The sequence below is a fragment of the Bufo bufo genome, chromosome 1 (assembly GCF_905171765.1).
Source record: "Bufo bufo chromosome 1, aBufBuf1.1, whole genome shotgun sequence".
Taxonomy (NCBI): domain Eukaryota; kingdom Metazoa; phylum Chordata; class Amphibia; order Anura; family Bufonidae; genus Bufo; species Bufo bufo.
Window position 1 is genome coordinate 551836374 of NC_053389.1, and position 27347 is coordinate 551863720.

The following is a 27347-nucleotide window of genomic DNA, read 5'->3' on the forward strand; positions in this document are numbered from 1 at the left end:
ATCCCTGGATGCTAAGCAATATGGCTAATAATGTGTATGTATATAAAGTATATCCAGAGTCCACCAATATACAGTCTACTGGATCTACTCTTCTAACCAACTCACATCCAGTACCTGAACATTAGTACATGTACATATAGAGACTCATGCATAAATAGCATATTGTGACACCGTGAGGGGTTGTGTCTGGCAAGGCAGGTATTTTCCTCCCAGCATGTGCGGCTGGGCTGGTTTCCAGCCAGATGAGGTCAAATACCGAACCAGAGTTTAAGTGCCGGTCTGGGTTTTGGTAGCACCTGGCTGTCCTTAAATAGGCAGCTGGGCTCAGCAGAGATGTCTTTGTTTTTGGGGATCTGAGGCTTTGTGCCGTGTTGGAGGGCTGAGAGCCGCACGCTGGGGAAACAGGCCCCCTAAAGCCTGCTGTGGACTACTGGAGGCAGAACTGCCAGCAAGGTGACTTATGATATATGACCTTTTTATTGTGTGTGAATTAACACCAAAACTGCAAAGTTACGTGCTGTTTTGTGCAATTGCCTCAAGTGTGAATAAACACTGACGTTTTAATATTAAGAACTTTTATTTTGCCTCTGAACTGCGCCCGCTTACCCCATCTACCAGAGCGAAACCCCACAATATATATAATCTACACCTCTATAAACAGGTATAATAGAATACAATCGCAGACTACAAATAGCTATATGTATACATAAAGTCTACTGGGATATTATACTTATATACATACCCACATAAGCCCACATATAACTTAGCTTGCTCCTAAAGTGCTGTTGGTCCAAGGGGCTGGCAGGAAGAGAGAGAGAGAGACTCCCAAGCTTCAAGTCACCTATATGTTCCTGGGCCCCAGCCCCCACCATGGACTCTACCCTGTGGCCACCCAAATCTCTTCCCAATCTGTTGGCCACAAGAATGTTATCCAACTTCTTTTACAATGTGCCCTTCCTGCCTTTGATATGCTAACAAGGGTCACAATGACCAAATGGCTACTGGCCATACTGATATCACTGGATGGGTGAATACCACTGTATATCAATATACACTATATCCAATTATTAGGCATATTTGTGTGGTCATCAGGCTGAGGTTCTCGCTAAGAGACATATTTTCCTGTAACAGGGGTACTTGGGGGGAAAATGATGAAGCAGGAACCCACATAGTAGAAGGGATGGGACCGCTGGGTGGGGAATGTGATGAGGTGGCGACTTCTACCACCATAGGACTATGGGGTCTGAGGATGGAAGCGGAGCTAGAGTCCCCGCCATCGGAAAATATTTCTGCCTATGAAGCGGTGTCGGTTTCAGAGTTTTCAGAGCATAGAAATTCATACGCCTGCTCCGCACTGTATAATCGTCGAGCCATTTTTTTTACTAAAAAGATCAGAAAGAATTTATATTATATATCCCCCACCCTAAAAATTAAAAGTAAATGTTCGCTAGCGCCAGTAGCGGTGCGTCCACAGACCAACAATTATGGGCGGACCCTAGCAGATGCCCACTAACCGACTAACAGATGGACAGTGACAGATGCCCTCTGACCTCCAGTGACAGATGGACAGTGACAGATGGCTCCTAATGAAAGTAACTGACCGTCCGTAATAGACGCCTAATGACGGACGCCCACTACCCGCCAGTTACGGACGGACAGTTTATGAACAGATTTTTCTTTTTTCACAGTAAATCGCACAGCCAGGACAGAAATCTGATCTCTCTCTCTCTCTCTCCTCACAGAACAACTGCAGTGAGGGGAGAGAGAAGCACAGCCCCTGTCCTGGCTGTGTTAGTAAATATAATGGAGGTGATCTCCATGATAGGGGATTTATGGAGACCACATGATCAGGGACTAATAGTAATGGTCCCTGATGGTTACTGTGCTGAAGGCAGATCTTCAGCACAATAACCAGTGCGCCTGTCTGCGCCATTTTGTTTTTTTGTTTATTTTATTTTATTGGTAGGGGCTCCTGCCCTTTATTAAACTTTTTAAAAACTTAATTAGGGGCCATATTGCCCCGATCAGGGTGCTGGGGAATCCGATTGGGGCGTCCTTCCACACATTCTCTCCTCTTCTGAGGAGAGGGAACTATTTCAGGGGCGGCGGCGGCCGGCATATAGTCTCTTATATGAGAGGAGGGAGAAAGTTTACTGCTGGCAGATCAGCTGGCGGCATTTTTGGCAATCACGTGATCAGAGACCGCTTGTCACGGTTTCTGATCACTGCCCCCAGCCCTCAGCTACCTCTGGTAGCTGCGGGCAGGGAGCTCCTGCGCTTTTTTGTAATGCTAGCTTTGGCTGAAGTGCCGCCGTAAAAAGGCGGCGCTCCAGCCCAAGGCCCCCTAGTGACCACCGTAAAAACACGTATGGGTGGTCACTAAGGGGTTAAAGGGGTTGCCTCACTTCATCAAGTGGCATTTATCATGTAGAGAAAGTTAATACAAGGAAGGCACTTACTAATGTATTGTTATTATACATATTGCTTCCTTTGCTGGCTGGATTCATTTTTCCATCACATTATACACTGCTCATTTCCATGGTTCCGACCATCCTGAAATCCAGCAGCAGTGGTCGCACACTATAGAAAAAAGCACCAGCCTATGTGTGCTCCCACGGTCCCGGCCACCAGAGAGGCCACACTTTTTCCTATAGTGTGCAAGCACAGCCACCGCTGCTGGATTGCAGAGCAGTCATAACCATGGAAATGAGCAGTGGAAAATGTGATGGAAAAATTAATCAAGCCAGCAAAGGAAGCAATGTGGACAATACATTAGTAAGTGCCTTGTATTAACTTTATCTACATGATAAATGTCACTTGCTGAAGTGAAACAACCCCATTAAGACTGTCCACATCTGCAAATCCAGATGTACAGCTATAGACAATGGAGGGCAGTGCCCACCTACTATTGTCTGTACAGATCGGTCCGCAGCACCATTCAAGTCAATGGATCCGCAAATTGCGGATGAAATACAGAATGGTTTCCGTATGTCTTCGGTTTTTTTGCGGATCCGTTTCCGTATTTTTGAAGGCCATAATTCATTTTTTTTCTCTCTCTCTTTAATTTTCCTTCCGTTTTTTGCGGACCGTAAAAAACGGAAGACATACGGAAGTCATTTGTCCGCAGAATGCGGACACACGGTTCCGTTATTTGCGGACCGAAAATCGGAAAGGATTACACACGGTCGTGTGAATGTACCCTTACACAGTTAGTTCAGACGTAAATAAAAAGTAGGCAGCCATAAGATTGGGCCACTCCTGCTAATGTGACCAATTTGTCCCCTGTTCCTAAAAACTAGAGTGCTTCACATCAACCTGACAAAGCTATATCCAATCTACTGAAATTCGGAGTAAAGGTGTTCTAGTAATGCACAACTCAGAAAAGCTAGAAAATCAAAGCTGGAAGTCATAAAGGCATTACATATGCATTATATTTTATTACACTCGCCAACAGGTCACTCCAGGCAGACCCCCCTATGGTATCGGACCTGTGGAGGGAAGCATATTTAGCGGCTCCCCACCTCTGGGTTCCAGCTCCTTCGTTCCCCAGCTGCTGTAGTGCTCCAGTCCATGCATGTCAACATCCAGTTTGGCAGCCGCTGCAGCCAATCATTGGTGGCACAGTTGATGCGCCCCCTTTGCGTCACGTCAATGGGCCACATCAAACCAGATGTTGACACGCAGAGAGCAGAGTGCAAAGGAGCCAGAACTCAGCGGCAGGTGCAGCTAAGGATACTTTCACACTCGCGTTTGGTGCGGATCCGTCATGGATCTGCACAGATGGATCCGTTCAAATAATACAAATGTCTGCATCCGTTCAGAACGGATCAGTTTGTACTATCTGTAACATAGACAAGACGGATCCGTCTTGAACACCATTGAAAATCAATCCCATTGACTTACATTGTGTGTCAGAACGGATCGGTTTGGCTCAGTTTCGTCAGACAGACACCAAAACGCTGCTGGCAGCCTCCAAGCAGAATAGAGACTGATCGGAGGCAAACTGATGCATTCTGAGCGGATCTTTTTCCATTCAGAATGAATTAGGGCAAAACTGATCCGTTTTGGACCGCTTGTGAGAGCCCTGAACGGATCTCATAATCTCACAAACGGAAAGCCAAAACGCCAGTGTGAAAGTAGCCTAAGTATGCTTCCCTTTGCAAGCCTAGCCGCATGGGGGTTTGCCCAAAAGGCCACAGAAAATGGAAAACCCCTTTAAGGCCCTGAATTGAAAGAATAGAATGGAAAGGGTTATTCCCAACTAGACATTTATGGCATATCGACAGTATGTATGTTCCATAGAAGTCAATGTTCTTCATTTACGGTGCAAGACAGGGCCCCGTTCTTGAGATCATGCAACTTGTATTACATGCTTAAAAATAGTCCAAGACAGGCTCTCTTATGGTTTCGCCAGCATTTGCTGTGCAGCCCGGATGAAGTCATTACATAATAAACGGTTAAAAAATGATGTTTCTAAGGACTTCAACGAAGGCTAACGATATAAGGAAATGCTACAATTCTGCTGAGTTCTGAGCATGCACTGATTAACAGGAGACCCCTACTGGGCAAGGCCAGAAATGCAACCAGAAAGAAATGCACGTGGTGAACAAAAACAACTATAGAGGCTAGATGCAGATACATCCCACATGCTTATCACATTACAATGACAAATGGTTTCCAGTGCTATAATAATTTTATTCCCCTACATCCCTTCACTGAAATGTATTTTTCTAATGTTTTACTGCTCTAGCCACATGTTATAGTGAACAGAACTCTAACAGTATAAAGTATGAATTGGGGCAGTGACCTCACCAGAGCACACCGGCCTCTTCGGTGGGTGTGCCAGGAGTCGGACTACCACCCATCAGATGACCTGTCCTGAGGATCGGTCATCAGTTTTAAACACTCGGACAACCCCTTTAAACCACCAGCATGGTGTTATAGCACATAAGAATAATATTCTAACCATTCCCCTCTTTAAAGCGGTTCTCCAAGATTTTGTGAAATTTTACAGTGAGCAAGGGCAGTGTAAAGTTTAAAAAGAAAAAACAACAACTACTTATGTTTAAAATATCCTGAGCCGCTGCGCCAATCCCCACCGGGTCTGCAACGTTCATATACTGTACCGTGACAGCTGCAACCAGTCGCTGGCCTCAGTGGAGACATGCCATTCATGCACATGTGACCTCTGAGGCCAGTGATTAACTGTAGCAATTAAGGGAACCACAGATGTGATGTCTTCAATACAGGCCCAGGGGGACCAGAGTGGCAGTGCAGGACTGGCGGAAGATTTTACAGGCGAGTAATTATTATTTTTTTCTTTCTAATTTTACACTGCTCCCTGTTTTACAAAACATTGAAGAACCCCTTTAACGGTACCTGCACACAAGTACAAAATTAAAAACAGAAAAATGCGTGTGTTTTTTTGTGCGGATTTCTGTACATTTCTGCAGCAAAAACTGTGCTACTTGCAATTTTTGGTGCAGATTTGATGCATATTTTCCCCATATCTCACCCTTGTATTGAAAAGGGTAAAAATCCAACCTAAATGGGCAGTTTTTAGTATAATATAGAAAACAAAGTTATAAAACCGCTATGCGCCGCTCATCAGCATTCATATGGGCAGCGCTGCATGGTGACTATTCCCAGTGCCCTCTCTGTTAGTACGCCCAATCTGCCTTGATTGACGTCCAGTAAGGCAGAGCTAGCGCTGACTTTACACACCAAATAGGACACCACTCAAGGAAGAATGGGCATGATATTGGCAGTAGGGGTGGGCGATATAGACGATATGCGATATAAACAATATATATTTGGCCAACGATAGAGATTTCGTTTATATCGCCATATTGCAGTAGAACATGGCATGCGCCGCTCTCGGCACGCACCATGTTCTCCTGAGCCGGCACAGTGGAGAAGGAGGGAGTCCCTCTCTCCCCACTGTGTGCGGCTGCTGGTGACTACCAATGAGAACAGAGAGGAGCAGGAGGGGAAGGACTGTGGCCACTCCGCCACCAATGAATATAGAGAATGAGAGAGATGGAGGAGGAGGGGCTGTGGCCACTGCGCCACCAATGAATATAGTTAAATATGCCTGAATACAAACGTAGCCGGCATGTGCCGGCCATATCCCATACCCGGCCTCTACGACTGCACACTGTGATCCACCGCTATTAACCCCTTAGGTCCTGAGGGGTTAATTGCGGCGGATCACGGCGCAAAGTAATACAGGCCAGGTATGGGATATGGCCGGCACATGCAGGCTACGTTTGTATTCAGGCATATTAACTATATTCATTGGTGGCGCAGTGGCCACAGCCCCTCCCTTCTACTCCCCCTCTTCTAAGTATTATATTAATTGCAGCCCCCCCCCCCCCTCCACACGAATAAATCATTGATGGCAGTGGCCCCAGGGTGGCAGCTTCTGATCGGAGCCCCAGCAGTGTAATTGCGGGGCTCCGATCGGTTACCATGGCAGCCAGGACGCTACTGAAGCCCTGTCTGCCATGGTAATCTCCCTGCTGCTGTGTGTACTATACACAGGGCAGCAGGGAGAGTGTGAAGTCCTATTCACCCTAATATCAGGGTGAATAGGACAAGGGTTCCAGCCCCTAAGGAGGCTAATAGTTATTAAATAAAAAGTTAAGTTTTTTTAGGACGTTAGAAGGCTTAGAAGCCATTTTTTTTTATTCTAAGCACCAATTCAGTTATAAAGTGATTTTGAGGGACTTACATAATGGAAACCACCCATAAATGACCCCATTTTAGAAACTACACCCCTCAAATTATTAAAAACAGATGTTACAAACTTTGTTAACCCTTTAGGTGTGCCAAAAGAATTAAAGGAAAATGGAGGCGAAATTTCAAAATTTCTTTTTTTTAGGCAGATTTTTCACGTTAATCAATTTTTTCTTGCAACACAGCAAGAGTCGACAGCAAACTAAACCTCAATATGCATTACTCTGATTCTGCAGTTTACAGAAATACCCCATATGTGGTGGTTAACTGTTCTATAGGCACGTGGCACAGGTCAGAAGGAAAGGAGCGCCATATGGATTTTGGAGGCTGATTTTGCTAGAATGGTTTTTGGGCACCATTTTGCATTTGAAGAGATCCTGACGTACCCCTACAGTGGAAGCCCTCAAAAAGTGACCCTATTTTGGAAACTACACCCTTCAAAGAATATATTGAGGGGGGTACTGAGCACTTTGACACCCTAAGCGTTTTACGAAATTTGAAAACACTTAGCTGTGAGTTTCATTTCTTCCAATAAAATGTTGTTTTAGCCCCAAATTTTTTATTTTCACAAGGGGTAACAGTAGACAAAGTACCCAAAATGTGTTACCCATTTTCTCCTGAATACGGCAACACCCCATATGTGGTGGTAAACTGCTGTGGGAGCACACGGAAGGAGCACCATATGGCTTTTGCAGCGCAGATTTTGATGGATTGGTTTATGGGCGCAATTGGTCTTTATTTTTTGAGTGATTGTCTTATGTGGGGGCTCATTTTTTGAGGGATGAGGTGACCTTTTCATTGGTACCATTTTAGGGTACATAAGACTTTTTGATCGCTTGGTATTACACTTTTTGTGAGGCAAGGTGAAAAAAAGGCTGATTTAGGTAGTTTTTAAAAATAATTTTTGACAGTATTCACCTGAGGGGGCATATAATGTGATATTTCTATGGAGCAGATTGTTACGGACGCGGCGATACCCAATATGTCTATTATTATTATTTCTGTTAAGTTTTACACAGTAAATGCATTTTTGAACAGAATGAAATCTTGTTTGTGTGTTGTCATTTTCTGACTGCCCTATTTTTTTTATTTTTCTGGCGATTGTCTTAGGTAGCAGCTCATTTTTTTTGGGGATGAGATGGCAGTTTGATTGGTACCATTTTGGGGTACATAAGACTACTTGATCGCTTGATCTACCTAATATGTCTATCATTTTTATGTATACTTTTCTTTTTTTTCCAATTTTTTTATTACTTAATTATGGGAAAAGAACGCCTTTTTAAAAAAAAAAATTATTAACTTTAATTTTTTTTATTTTATTATTATGCAAAACTTTATTTTAACTTTTTTTATTTTTTTTTACGCCACAACTCTTGGGGGTCTGATCCCCTGTACAATGCATTACAATACTTCTGTATTGTAATACATTGGCTGTAAGTGTATTACAAGTGTAACACACTTAAAGTCTTCCTGCCTGTGAGGTCCAGGGGGCGGGATCTCACAGGCTGTCCCGTAAGGCAGCCACGATGCCTAAAGTAAGGCACCGGGTTGCCTTCTCTGCCAACGGGTCCCCGTCACAGCAGCGCGGGGACCCGATGGGGAAGGGGAGCTCCCTCCCTCCACACACCCCGCACATGCCGCGCATACAGCAGGGGTCCGGCTAACGGGAATAGCCGGTCCCCTGCAGCTGATCGATCGGGCGGGCGTAGCTCCTGCATCCGCCCGATCAGCCAGCAGGCCATAGTACTACGGCGCTGGTCGGGAAGTCACTTCCCTCAGCGCCGTACTATTATGGCTCTGGTCAGGAAGGGGTTAGAGGGCTGTCTCAATTCAACAAATGGCATTTATCATGTAGAGGAAGTTAATACAAGGCACTTACTAATGTATTGCGATTGTCCATATTGTCTCCTTTGCTGGCTTGATTCATTTTTCAATTACATTTTACACTGTAATGGGGTTACGACCACCCTAAAATCCAGCAGCAGTGGTCGTGCCTGCACACTATAGGAAAAAATGTCGGCTTCTCTGGTGGCCAGGAGAGTGGGAGCGTACATAGGCACGCATGCACAGCACCTTGTATCTGCGCTGCAGAGGTGGCTGTAACCACTAGAAATGACCAGTGTATAATGTGATGGAAAAATGAATGAAGACAGCAAAGGAAGCAATATGGACAATCACAATACATTAGTAAGTGCCTTGTAGTAACTTTCTCTACATGTAACATCAAGGATTACAATTCTGTGTTCAATTAAAAAATATTTACTTACATATATAAAGGAAAGAGGGAAATGGCTGAATTCACGAAGTATGTGAAGATTGACCATATTGCTCCTGTCAGCTTCTCAGTTGGCAGGCCTCTGCTGCACAAAACCCTCAGACTAGAGGTGCCACCTATTCACCAAAAAACACTGCCCAGGTTGACATTTCCATTTTCCAGAGAAATCCAGAGAATTGAATGGGAGCTGAGCTGCAGTCCGTCAGCTAGGCCACTACACAGCGGACTGAGCCTTCCGCTTTCAGCTCAAACCACTGTTTAGTTTCTGGTGCCAGTCCGAAACAACTGATGGGTGGGGGTGCCGGTTATTGAGACCCCACCAATCTGATATTGATAACCAATATGCAGGTCATTAAAGGGGCTTTCTCGGCACCTCCACCGAACAGCTATTTGAAGAGACCATGGGGACAGTTTACCAAACAGAGCACAGTCCATTGGATAGTGGCTGGGCTTGGTATTGCAGCTTAGCCACCTTCCTCAAGCCACACTGATCTAATATTAACAGCAAAACCTAAGGATAGGTCAATATTCCATCAATCTTAAAATCCCAGAAAACCCCTATAAACAGGGAATATTTTCTAGGAGGACATGCAGCTTATTGACAGACATTCTTAGCTCAGCCTTCAGGTTCCAGACTACCAGACAGCTGTGCGCAAGAAACAAGGGGCTCAATCTAGAAAGCATGTTTCAGTGATTCTTTGCTTACCGCAATGTGACTGGAATACTTGTGGCTTCACTACTTGATTGCAGACATTACAGACCACTAGATAGAAGTCATCATGAGCAGGATAGTGCCCGAATAAGTGCATGTCTGTAAAAAAAAAAAATAATAATAATAAATTAGTACAGTGGCCCATGGCATGACATCAGAACCTGTCAGAACTACTATCCCTATAATTGTACACATTATACTTTTATACCCCAGGGCATATTAGAACTATAACTCCATTTTGAACATAACTTTTCTAGAGGTACAAAAAAAATTCTCTGCAGATTATGTAATACATTCTTATAGATGTTGGAGCTCTATTTTCTTTTAACAAAGCTGCTACACAGCCATAGACTTAAACAATAACATTCTGCCTGCCTGCAGCCACCACTAGGGGGAGCCTACTGAATACAGATCTATTTATTATCATCATCTTTGGTAGGTGATTACGCCTAGAGCATTGCCACATGGTGTCCCTATGGAGTCCTGTTACAGAGCTGTTAGCATTACATGTCACCACTCAGTGTGCTTTGCTGACTACTTGTATTCCCGATGCAATAACAATTCTGGAGCATCTTTTTATATAACTTGTGCAATTCCGCTGTTATTCCTACTATAAGTGCATGAATGAATTGCCAACAGTGTGCAGTGTGTGGAATTAAAATGGATTTTAATACACATTTCATGCACTTATAAAAAATACAATTTCTATGAAGGGGACGAGCAGTTGTAATTACACTCAGGGCCGGGCCGACACACAGGCTGGGGAGGCTCCAGCCTCAGGGCGCAGGCCAGCTCCCCAGCCTCTGGGCGGCAGGCAGGCCACTGACCACGTCGCTGCTGCTGCCGCGCCTGCCGGGCTGCCGACCGCGCTGGAGGACGAAGGGAGTAGTGAGCACTTGGCACTGACTTACGTGCTCCCTCCCCGTTCCGCCTCCTGGCTCGGCCGCTCCGCTGGTCTCTGCTCAGTCGCTTGCCTGACTGGCTGAGTACAGCGTGCACTTTGACCTGACGCGCTGTACGCAGTCAGGTCACATGTGTGCCCTCTGGAGACCAGGAGCAGCGCGGGCAGCAGCAGGCAGCAGCACAGCACTGTGTCACGACCCAGCCCAGGCCCCAGCAGGGATAGAGCGTGAGAGTCTGCCCTGAAGTGAAGAAAGATAGTTCTTAAATAAAGATAATATTCTTTTCCGTCTGATCTGAGGTCTGATGGGGTTCTGGATGGGGTAAAATTACAAGGAACGCCCCGGGGGGGGGGGGGGGGGGGGGGAAGGGCGCACTTGGGCAGCTCAGCCTCTGTTGGTGGTGGGCCTTGTCCCAGCCCTGATTACACTGCAAAGGGGGATGGTGAGCAGAAAAATGTTGAGGATGCAAAGCTCACAATAGCACCACGACCCCTTCAAACAGCTGAATGGCGGACCCCCATTGATCTCATACAGATGGCCTACCCTAAAGATAGCCACTGCACAGAATCTTCACAGAAAAAATAAGAAACACATTTGGAGTTCTCCAAACAGTATCTGCAGATTCCTCAAACACATGGAGAAAGGTTCTCTGGTCAGATGAGACTAAAATTAAACTTTTTGGCTATCATGGTAAATACTGTGTGGTGCAAACCCAACACTTCCCATCATCCCCAGAACACTACTCCAAAAGTGAAGTATGGTGAAGGCAGCATTATGCTGTGAGGATGCTTTTCACTGGCAGAGACTGGAGAATTGTCCAGGATAAGGCCTCACGCACACGACCGTTGTTTTGATCCGCATCTGAGACGCAGTTTTTGCGTCTCGTGTGCGGACCCATTTACTTCAATAGGGCCGCAAAAGATGCGGACAGCACTCCAGGTGCTGTCCGCATCCGTTGCTCCGTTCCGTGGCCCTGCAAAAAAAATATAGCATGTCCTATTCTTGTCCGTTTTGCGGACAAGAATAGGCATTTCTACAATGGGCCGCCCGTTCCGTTAATTGCGGAAGGCACACGGGGGGCTTCCGTTTTTTTGCGGATCCGCGGTTTGCGTACCGCAAAAAACGGAATGGTCGTGTGCATGAGGCCTTAAAGGAAGGAAAGATAGATGGTGAGTAAATTTATGAAGAAAACCTGTTTCCGTCTGCCACGGATTTGAGACTGGGATGGGGGTTCACTTCAACCAGAATAAAGACCCTAAACATACTGCTAAGGCTAATTTCACATCAATGGCAGAAATTCTCTGCCGGAACAGTCTGCCGGAATTCTCTGGATCTGGCACTGCCGGATGCAACTGGAATGCCCGCGGTCCCCATTTAGGGCTGAAACGATTACTCAAATTAATCGAGTAACTCGACACCCAAAAATTAGCTTGTGCCATGTGACCACAGAGCGTGAGTGAAGAGCTTGCTATTCCTCACGCTCCATGGTCTCCTGCCGACCCGCACCGCGCTGCAATGGATCCTGAGGTACACACATCGTTAGGACATAGTGCACCTAAGCGCGCACTATGACCTGATGCTGTGTGACGTCAGGTCCCAGTGGAGCGCATAAAGAAGAGGATGGAGAATCTCTGGAGTGTCGGCAGCGCCCCTAACAGGGAAGGTAAGTATTTTAGTTCACTGGTGCTGCGGCTGGGCACTGATGGCTAGGAGAGGGAGTGGAGGAACTGATGGCATCGGGGAGTTCATAGCAGTGGGGCAGCTGATGGCACTGGGGGCAAGTTGATGGCACTTGGGGGGCGGAGCAACATATGGCATGAGGGGAGCTGGTGGCATTGAAGGGGGAACTGATGGTACTGGGGTGGAGCAACTGATAGCATGTGGGAGCTCATGGCACTGGGGGGCAGCTGATGTCACATGGGGGGAGCTGATGAGTTTGTATAGAAAAGTTTAGTTAGCAGCTTTAATTAGTTTTAGTTTAGTTTAGTTAGCAGTTTAATTAGTTTTTTCTTATTAGCGTACTCAATTAATCATTGGATGAATCGATAGAATACTTGATTACTATAATAATTGATAACTGCAGCCCTAACACCATTAACTATAATTGGGTCCGGTGAAGATCCGGCAAAAAGACCAACAATGGGCTGGACAGAAACCACTAAACGCTGCGGTTTGTGTCTGGCCGATTCCCGGCATTCTCTGCTGGATTTGGCGGCTGGATCACGAGGCCGCAGATGTGAAAGTAGCCTAAAGCTACATTGGATCACTTTAAAAAGGGGAAACATAAATGTATTGGAATCACCTAGTCAAAGTCCAGACCTCAATCCAATGGAGAATCTGTGGCATGGCCTGAAGACTGCTGTACAAGAATACAAACCACCTAACTTGAAAGAGTTGGAGCAGTTTTTCCTTGAACAATGGACAATAATCCCAGTATCTAGACGTGCTAGGCTAATAGAGACATGCCCTAAGAGAACTGCAGCATAAGGTGGCTCCACAATGTATTGACTTTCAGGGACTGACTATTTATGAACATTTTTGTCTTAATTATTGTTTGCGCCACAGTAAGGACCCATTTACACAACCGTATATTTGAGTCCGCATCCGTGCCAAAATCTTGCAGAGCGAATGCGGACCCATTCATTTCAATGGGGCCACAAAAGATGCGGACTGCCCGTACAGCAGTTTATGACCACATATGGGGCATTTCTGTAAACTACAGGATCAGGGCAATAAAAATTTAGTTTCGTTTGGCTGTTAACCCTAGCTTTGTTACAGGGAAAATGGATTAAAATGGAAAAAATTTTGGCACAGTTTTTATTTTTTATTATTGACAACGTTCATCTGACGGGTTTGATCATGTGCTATTTTTATAGAGCAGGTTCTTACGGACGCGGCGATAGTGTTTCCATAGTCTGAGGGCCATAGTTTTTTCAGTTTTTAGGCGATTGTCTCAGGTTGGGTATCATTTTTGTGGGATGAGATGACTGTTAGACTGGCACCATTGTAGGGGGGCAGACACCTTTTTGATCGCTTGGTTTTGCATTTTTAGTAAGGTGACAAAACAAATGTTTTTTAACACAGTTTTTATTTAATTTTTTTGACAGTGTTCACCTAAGAGGTTTTGTCATATGATATTTTTATAGAGCCGGTCGATACGGACGTGGCGATACCTAATATGTATACTTTAAAAAAATTTTACGTTTTACACAATATCATCATTTTTGAAACAAAAAAAAAAAATTATCATGTTTTAGTGTCTCTATAGTCTGAGAGTCATAGTTTTTTCAGTTTTTGGGCGATTGTCTTGTCTTAGGTAGGGTATCATTTTTGTGGGATGAGATGATGGTTAGATTGGCACTATTTTGGGGGGGCATACGACTTTTTGATCGCTTGCTATTACACTTTTTGTGATCTAAGGTGACAAAAAAATTGCTTTTTTGAGCCCCCTTTTTTTATTTTATTTTTTTGCGGTGTTCATCTCAGGGTTTAGGTCATGTGGTATTTTTATAGAGCAGGTTCTTACGGACGCAGCGATACCTAATAGGTCTACTTTTTTTTTTTACGTTTAACATAAAAAAGCATTTTTGAAACATAAAAAAATCATGTTTTACTCTGAGAGCCATAGTGTTTTTTTTATTTTTTGGGCTATTGTCTTATGTAGGGGGTAATTTGTTTGCGGGATGAGGTGTCGGTTTGATCACTTTTATTAGCTTTTTTGGGAAGTAAGGTGGGCAAAATTTCAATTTCATCATAGTTTTTATTTTTTATGGCGTTCACTGTGCGGGAAAAGTAACATGACCGATTTATAGATCAGGTCATTACGGACGCGGTGATATCAAACATGTATAGGGAATTTAATTTTTTCAATTTTTAATCAGTGATAAATGTGTTTTTTTATTTTTTTCACTTATTTTGACCCAGACCCACTTGGTTCTTGAAGATCCAGTAGGTCTGATGTCTGATGAATTTTTGATTGTACATGTATTTACTTGGATTTAGTGACCTGTAGGTTGCTGGGATGGTCTCTCTGTAACCTACCCTCCTTTTTAATGGTATCATATATATTAATTATTATGTAACAATAAAGTACTTTTTTCATAATTGGATGTTTATGAGCTTTAGTTTTTCTAGTTTTTTGCCTCATTTAGTGAGCTCTTCCTGGTTACATGTATGCTGGGGAGTCCCTATGTATAGCTATAATATTTCAGAGGTTACTTTTTTGGTAGGGACACCCATGGATGAATTTGTTTTTTTAACTACCCAGAGTAGTAGACTGGGAAACTGAAACCTGTACATCTCATAAAGGACACAGGTTCTTGGCAATAACCAATGACAATTACCTCTCCCAACTGGTTCAGGACCCAACTAGAGGGACAGCCATACTGGACTCAGTATTAACCAATAGACCTGACAAAGCAACAGATGTGCAGGTTGGGGGACACCTGGGAAATAATGACCATAAAGTAGTAACCTTTCAATTGTCATTCAAAAGAGTGTTTCTTCAGGGAGGAACAAAAATACCAAATTTCCAAAAAACCAAAATTTAGCCAACTAAGAGAGGCCATAGGCCTAACTAACTGGGACAAAGTCCTCAAAAATAAAAATACAGCCACAAAATGGGATATTTTTAAAAGCATCCTGAAATCTAATTGTGAGAGGTACATATCTTATGGGAATAAAAGGTTAAGGAACAAGAAAAACACCTATGTGGATAAATAGAACTGTAAAGAAAGCAATAAATGACAAAAAGAAAACTTTTAAATGACTAAAACAGGACGGTAGCAAGGAAGCACTGAAAAACTATAAGGAAAAAAATAAATATGTAAAAAACAAGCAGCCAAAGACCGAGAGATTCATTACCAGAAAACTAACCCTAAAATGTTATTCAATTATATAAATGGTAAAAAGTATAAATCTGAAAGTGTCGGCCCTTTACAGAGTAATGAGGGGGGAGTTGCAGAAAGCGATGAGGAGAAAGCAAAGCTATTAAAAAAAATTTCTCCACTGTATTCACTGAGGAAACTAAACTGTCAGAAGAAATTCAGAATGAAAGTAAATTCCCCATTAAAAGTGCCCTGTTTGACCCAGGAAGTACAGCGGCGTCTTAAAAAGATTAAAATAAACAAATCGCCAGGACCAGATGGCATACACCCCTGTATCCTAAGAGAATTAAGTAATGTCATAGCCAGACCCTTATTTCTGATATTTAAGGACTCTATACGGACATGGAGTGTTCCATAGGATTGGCGCATAACAAATGCGGTGCCAATTTTCTAAAAGGGTCCAGAAACAGACTGTTTACCCACGACAGACGTTAAACTTACCGAATGTTTTCTAAGAGATGCTATCTTGGAGTACCTCAATGAAAATAAGCAAATAACGCCATATCAGCATGGCTTCATGAGGGATCGGTCATGTCAAACTAATTTAATCAGTTTCTATGAGGAGGTAAGTTCTAGACTTGACAGTGGCGAATCAATGGATGTCGTATATCTGGACTTCTCCAAAGCATTTGACACTGTACCACATGAAAAGTTAGTATATAAAATGAGAATGCTTGGACTGGGAGAAAAGGTCTGTATGTGGGTAAGTAACTGGCTCAGTAATAGAAAACAGAGGGTGGTTATTAATGGTACACACTCAGATTAAGTCACTGTCACTATTGGAGTACCTCAGGGGTCAGTATTGGGCCCTATCCTCTTCATTATATTTATTAATGATTCTGTAGAAGGCTTGCACAGTAAAATATCAATTTTTGCAGATGACACTAAACTGTGTAAAGTAATTAACACGGAAGAGGACAGTATACTACTACAGAGGGATCTGGATAGATTGGAGGCTTGGGCAGATAAGTGGCAGATGAGGTTTAACACTGACAAATGTAAGGTTATGCACATGGGAAGGAATAATGCAAATCACCCATACATACTAAATGGTAAAATATTGGAAAACACTAACATGGAAAGAGACCTAGGAATTTTAGTGAACAGCAAACTAAGCTGTAGAAACCAGTGTCAGGCAGCTGCTGCCAAGGCCAATAAGATAATGGGTTGCATCAAAAGGGTATGATGAGAACATAGTCCTACCACTTTACAAATCACTAGTCAGACCACACATGGAGTACAGTTCTGGGCTCCTGTGAACAATGCAGACATAGCAGAGCTGGAGAGGGTTCAGAGGAGGGCAACTAAAGTAATAACTGGAATGGGGGGACTACAGTACAGTAATTTATCAAAAGATGACTGAGGGGAGATCTAATAACTACCGCATTTTTCGCCCCATAAGACGCACTCCCCCCCTTCCCCAAAATGGGGGAAAAATGCCCCTGCGTCTTATGGGGCGAATGCTGACATTTTTACATTGCTGGCTGCGATGTATGAGCTAGCGGGGAGGGACTGGGAGGAGGAGCTGGGGGCCGGCAATTGCGGCGGGGCGGTGCAGTCACTGTAGTCCGGCCCCGCCGCTCCAGTGCTGCACTATACAAATATAAAATGTCTCATTCAATTAAAAAAGTGATTAAACATGCCCCCTCACTCCTAATATTACCGTACATCCTAACAGCTTCTGTACAATGCAGGCAGGCAGGCCGGGCGGGCGGCAGCGTAACTCCCTGATGTCACGTGCCTGCGCCGCCTACTTTATGAATGCGCAGTCAAGTGACGTCAGTGAGTGACGCGCCGGCCGCCCAGCCTGCCTTGTACAGAAGCTGTTAGGATGTACGGTAATATTAGGAGTGAGGGGGCATGTTTAATCACTTTTAATTGAATGAGACATTTTATATTTGTATACTGCAGCACTGGAGTGGCGCGGGGGGAGAGAGATCTGTGGATGACAGTTTTATGGGGAACATCTGTCGATGGCACTGTTAAGGGGGGGGGGGTCTGTGTATGGCACTGCTAAGGGGTGGGGGGTCTGTGGATGGCACTGTTATGGGGTGGAGGGTCTGTGGATGGCACATATATAAACAGTGGCACCCACAGATCCCCCCTGTAACAGTGGCACCCACAGATCCCCCCTGTAACAGTGCCATCCACAGATCCCCCCCTGTAACAGTGCCATCCACAGATTCCCCCCCCCTGTAACAGTGCCATCCACAGATTCCCCCCTGTAACAGTGCCATCCACAGATCCCCCCCTGTAACAGTGCCATCCACAGATCCCCCCCCCTGTAACAGTGCGTCATCCACAGATCCCCCCATAACAGTGTCCTTCACAGATCCCCCCATAACAGTGCCATCCACAGATCCCCAGTAATAGTGCCATCCACAGACCACCATTAGTTCCAAAACCACCAAAAGCACACCTTTTGGTTAAAACATTTTTTTTTCTTATTTTCCTCCCTAAAAACCTAGGTGCGTCTTATGGGCCGGTGCGTCTTATAGGGCGAAAAATACGGTAAGTATAAATATATCAGGGGTCAGTACAGAGATCTCTCCCATCATCTATTTATCCCCAGGACTGTGACTGTGAAAAGGGGACATCCTCTGCGTCTGGAGGAAAGAAGGTTTGTACACAAACATAGAAGAGGATTCTCTACGGTAAGACCAGTGAGACTATGGAACTCTCTGCCTGAGGAGGTGGTGATGGTGAGTATAATAAAGGAATTCAAGAGGGGCTTGGATGTATTTCTGGAGTGTAATAATATTACAGGTTATGGCTACTAGAGATGGGTCGTTGATCCAGGGAGTTATTCTTATTGCCTGAATTTTTTTCCCCTTAAGTGGGGAAAATTGGCTTCTACTTCAGTTGTTTTTTTTTTGTCTTCCTCTGGATCAACTTGCAGGATCACAGGCCGAACTGGATAGACAGATGTATTTTTTCGGCCTTATAAACTATGTTACCTATGCTCAGAATAAGTCATCAATATTAAATTGGCGACTCTCAGCACCCCTGCCGATCAGCTGTTTGAAGAGTACAAGCGCTACCTTCTCTCCTTTGTTTATCTGCTCTCAATCGCAAGTGCAGTGGTGAGCAGTGTAATTACAACTAATCCGTCCCATTCACTTCAATGGAATGGCTCCTCGCTGATCTGATATCGATGACTTATCCCAAGGATAGGTCATCAATATAAAAAAAGCAAACAATCCCTTTAAGGCCAGACACACACGAGTGAGTTGAATGCGAAGAACTCGCAGCGTGTGTCAGTGAGAGGTCCCATTCTGACCTTCGCTCCTCTAACAGGATCACACAGCTTTATATTGATTTATAATCCTGTGTGAGGAGTCTGGGTCTCCTGGAATCTATCGTATTACAGTGATAGCATTATGTCATTGTAATTCAGTAGATTTCAGAACTCTATAGGGTGTATTAGACTGGCAGATCGTCTACCAGATCACCGCTAACGAGCGTTCGAAGTATAATACTGTACTGCCACCAATTACCCGCAATCCAAATCTTTCAACAGGATCTGCTGCTGGCAAACAACTAGACAGTATGGGGACAAGCGATGACATTAGTGATCGCTCCTCCCCATACTCTGGAGGAGATAACTGCATGTAATAGCAGTGGTCTCCTCCGTTAGCGAGCAGGCGATTGGCGGGAAGGAATGCTTCTCTCCTGACAATCGCCTGCTTAATCTGCAGGTCTAATACAGTCTTAAGAGTTACACAGCATTATAAATCAGTACAATGCTGTGCATTCCTGTCAGAGGGATGGAGGTCAAAAGGAGACCTCTCACTGACACAGGCTGTGATTTTCTCGCATTCAACTCACTTGTGTATGTCTGGCCTTAACTTCCTCACGTTGGTGCACAACAGACCAGAATGGAAGTATGTTTTAATTTTACACCCTTAAAATTGTTGCCCATATGATCGAAACTCATTATAGTCAAGGCTAAAAACATGTACAAAATATTAATAGAGGTGCAAACGAAAAGGTAGCTTCCAGAGTAACCAAAACATTGTATAGATATAGAAAATGTAAGAATAAAAGCTGAGGAAAAACACAGATCTGACATTACATGAAAGAAAACTCAGCCACCGGCTGACATGATGACTTTCAATTAACTCACAGGCTGGAAGTTGCAACCTAGAAATGCTCCCTAATGGCAGGAAACAGCTCATTCTCACTACAACTCCATGAGAGGCTAGAAGATTAGGTAATGGGAGAAATAAGAAGAATCACCTGGAAACTGCTCAACATAATACTTTTCTAAAATTCACAAAAAACATAAAAGGAACATATGCAACTGCTCCATGTAAACAGTAGAGATAATCCAGGACTAAAGCCTCATTCACACGTCAGTGTTTTGGTCAGTGATTTCCATCAGTGATTGTGATCCAAAACCAGGATCGGAGCCTCCACAGAGATGAGGTATAATGGAGAGATCTGTACCTGTTGTGTGTTTAGAGTCGCACCTGCTTTTGGCTCACAATCACTGACCGAACACTGACGTGTGAATCAGGCATAAATCAGACCTCCAGACGTGTAACGCGTGACGCCAGGGGAGCAGATCACCTCTGCGGCCTGTGATTGGCTGCAGCGGTCACATGTTCCCCTGTCAACAGCTGTTGATATCGGCGCAGAGGGGAGCAGAAGTGCTGGTCTGGGACCCATACAAACTAAATCCAGTGGCGGGGACCAGTATCATGACCACTTAGGGTTAGCCACGTCTAGGGGTCTGATTTAGTCTTTTGCATTTTGTTAATCCCTTCAGAACCAGGCGATTTTCATTTGCTCATTTTCAGCTTTTGTTTTCCGCCTTCCAAAAGCCATAACTTTTTTATTTTTCTATTCACGTACCACCATATTCTGACACCCATAACATATTCGGTGTACAGAGCTGTGTGAGGACTTTTTGATTTTTTTTGTCTGCTACAGTGTTCACCGTGCAGGAACTTTCTTGTACTTGCTGGTATTTTCATATTTTAATAGTGCAGCCATTTTTGGACGCACAATACAAATTGCTTATTTTTATAAGTAATATTGAGAATAGGGATTTGAATTTTTAATACTTTTTTTTTTTTTTTTATATTTAAGGGAATTAAACATTTAATTGTTTATATCCTAGACTGCAATAGTTTACTACTGAAATCTATGGGGGTTCTCCATACTTCCTAGTAAGATCTTAAAGGGTTTTGTCAGCAGGAAAATGGTTATTAACCTGGCTGACATTAGAGATGTACATAACTATATTAGTGCCATCTTACTGCGTGCCGCTGTTATTGAAGGTAAGCGTCCTTTACTCACTGCGCCTGCGCCGAATACTGAACGGGACGGTGCAGACGCGAGATTTCCAAGGCAGACAGGGCCGGCAAGAGGAGACCAGTGCTGCCTGGCCCTGTCAATCAAGTGTAGCAGGGCGTGGCCAGGTGGGAGAACGGAGCCTCTAGTTGCAGGAGCAACGCCCTCCCTGCTCCTAGAGGCTCATTTGCATATTATAAAAGTTATTTTTTCTCAATAACGGCGGCAGGTAGTGAGATGGCACTAATATAGTTATGTTCAGCTGACATTAGTACATCACTAATGCCAGCCAGGTTAATAACCATTTTCCTGCTGACAGAACCCTTTAACAGGAACTTTAGAATGGCAGGCCTTTACAAAAGATGAGGCTGCCATAGCAACCAATCAACACCTCATGATTTTTCACTATTGAAAGGGGCCGGAGGTCAGGGGGAGTCCCCTCCCTCTGACTAATCTTTTAGATGCCACAGTTGTTATTGACTGTGGTGTCTAAGGGAGTATCGAGCCGGTTCTTCGGTATGTACCTGTACCGTATGGAGTGGGCCCAACAACTGAGCCCCCTCCATACACTCTTTGCGCATCTCGGACATAAAGGACATCAAGGTGTACGGGGATGGGGGGTTAAAGAAGTTGTCCTAGCAATACAATATAATTAGAAAATTTTCAGAATTGCATAACAAAATATCATTTGTCTCTGCACAGAACATATTTTACTGCTCCAGAGTCCAGTGGAGGCATGGTGATGTAAGTCACTGGTGATGTAAGTCTTGCATGCAGCTGATGTTAACCTCTTGTCGTCACGGTAACGCCGATAGGCGTCATCTCGTGAGACCTGAGATTTCCTGTGAACGCGCACTCACAGGATCGCGCCGTGTACAAGTTTAACTACAGCCTGCCAGCGCTGATCATTGGCTAGCAGGCTGTAGATTTTTAAAATAACTAATCAAATAGGTATATCAGACACTATTTTGTAAATAGCATCTGATATACCTGCTACCTGCTCCTCTGGTGGTCCCTTTTGCTTGGATCGACCACCAGAGGACACAGGCAGCTCTGTAAGTAGCAGCAAGCACCACACACACACATTAGAACCCCCCCCATCCTGTCACTTATTAACCCCTTATTACCCCATATAGACTCCCTGATCATCCCCCTGTCATTGATCACCCCCTGTAAGGGTCCCTCATCACCGCCAGTTAGTTAGCTACTTGTTAAGTAGTTAGCGCCCACCGCACCACAGTCACTGATCAGTTGCTGATTAGCATCATCGCTGTCGCTAATCAGTGCTAGTACTATAGAGTATCTGTAAGTGATCAAGACTGATCGCAATCAGATCTATATCAGTACAATAGGGTCACCTTAGGCTCTACAAAAAACGCAGTGTTCGCTTGATCAGGCCTAATCTTGTGCCCACACTTGCGTTCAGTCCGCCCCACCGCAATGACAATATTTTTTTTTCTGATCACTGCAAAAACACAGTAAAAATCGCTGCGACGCTATAAAGATCACTTTTGAGCTTTTTGGATCTTTATTAGCGATCGCAGCTTTACTTCGCAAGCACTCCTTTTTACTAGGCAGGTGTGCTCTTTTTCCTGGGTAGTCTCAGAGGAATACCCCCTAAATTTAGTTAGCCCAAAATGTCAAAAAAGGGGTATTTTTACGCATTTGAATTCCAAACTACTTCTCACGCTTTAGGGCCTCTAAAATGCCAGGGCAGTATAAATACCCCACAAGTGACCCCATTTTGGAAAGAAGACACCCCAAGGTATTCAGTGAGGGGCATGGCGAGTTCATAGAAGATTTTTATTTTTGGCACAAGTTATACTATCCTGGCATTCTAGCACCTCAGGAAACATGACAGGTGCTCAGAAAGTCAGAGCTGCTTCAAAATGCGGAAATTCACATTTTTGTACCATAGTTTGTAAACGCTATAACTTTTGCGCAAACCAATAAATATACACTTATTGGATTATTTTTTTTATCAAAGACATGTAGCACAATAAATTGTGCTACACAAACTTGTATAGAAATGTAATTATATTTGAACAATTTTACCAGAAAAAGTTAAAAATACACTTTTTTTGAGAAAATTGCGGTCTATTTTGATTAATATCAGAAAAACGAAAAATCTCAGCAGCAAAGGGACTGAAAGAAACAACTTAATTCAATGATTAAGAGGTGTGTCCCTATACTTTTGTCCGTTTAGTGTATTTTCTGGCCTTGAAGATATTTATTTTTTTACACAGTATGCTTGATGCTAGCACATAGAAACTAGGATGTGATAACAAGATGAGCAAATAACGAGAAGAAAAGAAACCATTTTTTCATTTATGACTGAAATTATCCTTCAAGCTTTAGCACATAACACTGGGCAACCCCTTTGAACTGGAATGTGAACACATGAACATATTTTAGAAGAGAACATTCAATGGAGGCACATGGGAAAGCTGCCAATTATAGCCATCTACAAGCTGGTATCTCCTACCTACTGGTCCCACTGTTCTAGAACTGGTGAGACTCCAAAATGTAACGCGGTAGTGTGCTACTTGCAATAAATTTATGAACATTTGCATGATGTTTACCAATGTGTTGCATCTTTAAAGGAAACCTGTCATCAACTTTATGCTGCCCTCACTTGGCATAAAGTATTGACAGAAATGCTGATCTCAGCAGTGTGTCACTCATGAGCTAAAAGTCAGTGGTTGCTGAGAACCAGCATCATAATCATTGCAGCCCAGGCCTGGAAAAGAGTCAAATCTACCTGAGAAGAGTCATGGTTATTCATAATCTCCTGATGACTGGCAGTCTTCTCCTTACTTTTCTCCCTAGGAGAGAACTGTCAATCATCAGCAGATGGGCGAGAGTGCAGGAGATTATGGATAACCGTGACTCTTCTCAGGTAGATTTGACTCTTTTCAAGGCCTGGGCTGCAATGATTATGATGCTTGTTCTCGGCAACCAGACTTTTAGCTCATGAGTGTCACACCGCTGAAACCAGCATGTCTGTCACTACTTTATGCTGTCCTCGTTGAGATCAGAATAAAATTGATGACAGGTTCCCTTTAAATATGTTTAAGATGTTTGAGATCTTTATCAAATTTCTACACCACCCGCCAACTGGAGCGAGATTGCACAAACAGTTTGTGACGTCCTAAAAAGTCACAATGGATAAACGGGTCTAAATCCTGGCCAAGTCATGCCCACTTTTCAAAATTTACAAACTGACTTGCATGGCGCAAATGGTTAATAAATGTGTCCCACAGCAGATAAGACAATTTTTAAGGAAAATGCTCCAGAAAAAAAAAAGTATTAACACTCGACTCCTAGCCTAGCATTCTGAGTATCATCCAAGTGAGGGCATTCTGCCTGGACGGAGTATGCACAAGGAGCTCATTCTTGGCCACGATGTCCTAGCCAATTGTGCAGGTGTTCTTCATACTGTAGGCAAGGGATGAGCACTTCAGGCCTGGAGAGTCACAAGCAGGCCAGGGCTCCGACTGCAGATGTATGCATTTCATTTACATCTACTTAGCCTACTTATCATTCAAATGAAGAAAATTTGCATAGGTATGTGTTGTTCCGGGGACCGATGGATGGAAATACAGATAGAACAGTCTGATAAGTCAAACGGAATAGAAAGGAAAGAAATAAGGAGAGGATGAGTAGGGTTGTTTTGAGAATTAGCCTTTTACTATCTTGTCTCACGACTATCAATCTATCTCAACAGGTCAGCCAAGGCTTCATGGCAAATAAAGATCCTGTACTCCAAGCCTAAGAGGTCAGACAACTAAACCGACCCTTGTCCGAACACTACAGCCTTGTACTTGACATCGCAATCCAAGCTGTGCTTCTTCACGGTAAAGAGCATCACTGCCTGTGCACAAATAATATTAGGGTGACCCACACTGGCAGCTAGATGCCACTGCAAGCTTTCAAATTTAAGATGACAAAAAGCACTAGGAAAGAATTACAATTTTGGCGTGAGACATTAAAAAAGTCCAAAAAAGACATTTACTGACTAGATCGACCATTAGTAAGATGACTTACACCACACCAATGGTCCAGGAGGACCAAAGGAATCGGCATGTATATTTTTAAAGATCACTTTAAAAAGGGCATTAAAGAAAAGTCCCTCCGTTTTACTTATACGAGTACCCCCACAGAAGACATGAAGTATCGGGCGATTTGAAAGGCCAGCTTCTTCACGGATTTTCTCCACGTATACGACAATCCGCCACATTGCACTCACATTCAGACACGTCGATGAACCAGGTTCGGCTATATTCACATCTGCATTAGAATTCAGTTTCCCGTTCCGTCAAAGGAGCAGACAGGTCGAATTTCCGCTGTGATGGATCTGTCACATGACGCACATCAACAGACGCCACTGACTTATAATGGGATCCGATGGGTTCAGCCATACTGTCCGTCATGGCGTTCCATGCAGTACTATTTTTTTTCTGATAAATATAACAATCTACAACAGAGGTTTTGAGCAGAGCGTCTAATGCAGATGTGAACACAGCCTTACTTTAGTACACTGTACGGTGTCCAATGTAAACTGGTTCCTCAAATTACAATGACCTAAGGCTACAATATTTTCAACTTGCAACAGCCTTTCTTGAGTCGTCATAACTTAAAAGGGCTTTCCATTTTTGAGATCGGTGTGACACCTAGCACCCCCACCTATTTTTTATTTTTTACAGCCATCGGCGCTGGGAACAGCACAGTGGCAGGAGCCAGAAGCCAAAATCTCAGTCCACAGAGTAATGGTTCATCATTATATAGAAACAAAAAAACCTTTAAAACAATATTAAAAAATGCTGCAGCATATGCCATTGGCAGGAAGATGATGACATTAGGGGAACATACAGCTAAGGCTACTTTCACACTAGCGTTCGGAGCGGATCCGTCTGATGTTTCATCAGACGGATCCGCTCCGATAATGCAGACGTTTGCATCCGTTCAGAACGGATCCGTCTGCATTATAACTTAGAAAATTTTCTAAGTCTGAAAGTAGCCTGAGCGGATCCGTTCAGACTTTACATTGTAAGTCAATGGGGAACGGATCCGCTTGAAGATTGAGCCATATAGTGTCATCTTCAAGCGGATCCGTCCCTATTGACTTCCATTATAAGTGTGGACGGATCCGCTCGCCTCCGCACGGCCAGGCGGACACCCGAACGCTGCAAGCAGCGTTAAGGTGTCCGCTCACTGAGCGGAGCGGAGGCTGAGCGCTGGCAGGCGGATGCATTCTCAGTGGATCCGCCTCCACTGAGAATGCATTGGGGCCAGACGGCTGCGTTCAGGACTGCTCGTGAGCCCCTTCAAACGGAGCTCACGAGCGGACACCTGAACGCTAGTGTGAAAGTAGCCTAATCAGCATGTGCTGTATTACTAAAGTCATAGGCTGATTACTAGCCCCTCTTTATAGTCTACTATAGTATCCACCTGAACCAGAATGAGCTGCTCTTTTGGACACCAGCTGAGAGCGGAATAATGTTATTTTTCTCATACAGGGTGTGTAATGAACAGGCCCCTGAAGAAGCTCCAGCACACAAAGTAATTTACAGCAGCTCTCTTGACTTATATATGTTAGGACTAGAACTACTATACAATGCATTCGGAAAGTCTTCACACCCCTTTCCTTTTTCCACGTTTTTGTTATGTTGCAGCCTCGTGCTGAGAGCCCACAAAAATATGTTCCCCCATCAATCTGCACTCAATACCCTTCAATGAGAAAATGAAAACAGAATTTTAGAAATGTTTGCAAATTTATTATAAAAGGAAAAACTTAAATTTTGCATAGACATAGGTATTCAGACCCTTCGCTATGGCACTTGAAATTTTGCTCTGGGGGCCTCACATTTTTCGTGATCATCTTTGAGATGTTTCTACACCTTTATAGGAGTCAACCAGTGGTAAATTCAGTTGCTTGAACATGATTTGGAAAGATACACCCTTGTCTATATAAGGCCTTATAGCTGATGATGCATATCAGATCAAAAAGCCAAGCCATGAGGAGGAAAGAACTGCCTGTACAGCTCAAAGACTGGACTGTGTAGAGGAACAGATCTGGAGAAGGGCACTGAAAGTTCCCAAGAGCACAGTGGTGTCCATACTTCTTAAGGCTCCATTCACACGTCCGTGGTGTGTTGCGGACAGGCAAATTGCGGATCCACAACACACCCGCCCGGCACCCCTATAGAAATGCCTATTCTTGTCCGCAAGCTGCGGACAAGAATAGGACATGTTCTATCTTTTGCGGAGCTGCGGAGCTGCGGAGCTGCGGACCTGAAGATCGGGGCCGCGCTCCGCAAATGCGGATGCTGACAGCACACTGTGTGCTGTCCGCATCCATTCCATCCCCATAGAAAATGAATGGGTCCGCACCCGGTCCGCAAAATTGCAGAACGGATGCGGACCCATTTGCGGACGTGTGAATGGAGCCTAAATGGAAGACGTTTGGAACAACCAGGACTCTTCCTAGAGCTGGCCACCCCACCAAAGTAATCAGAGGGGAAGTGCCTTGGTAA

The 27347-nt window shown here is 44.0% G+C and overlaps 1 protein-coding gene across 2 annotated transcripts in view; it reads right to left on the reverse strand.

The window, feature by feature from the left end:
• Window positions 1-27347, reverse strand: part of ATXN7L1 (ataxin 7 like 1) — a 125290-nt gene that overhangs the window by 74017 nt on the left and 23926 nt on the right. For both annotated transcript variants that reach the window (XM_040412725.1, XM_040412714.1), the window contains exon 3: window positions 9720-9824. In XM_040412725.1, coding sequence (XP_040268659.1) covers window positions 9720-9824 — 105 coding nt within the window. The remainder of the gene's footprint in view (window positions 1-9719; window positions 9825-27347) is intronic.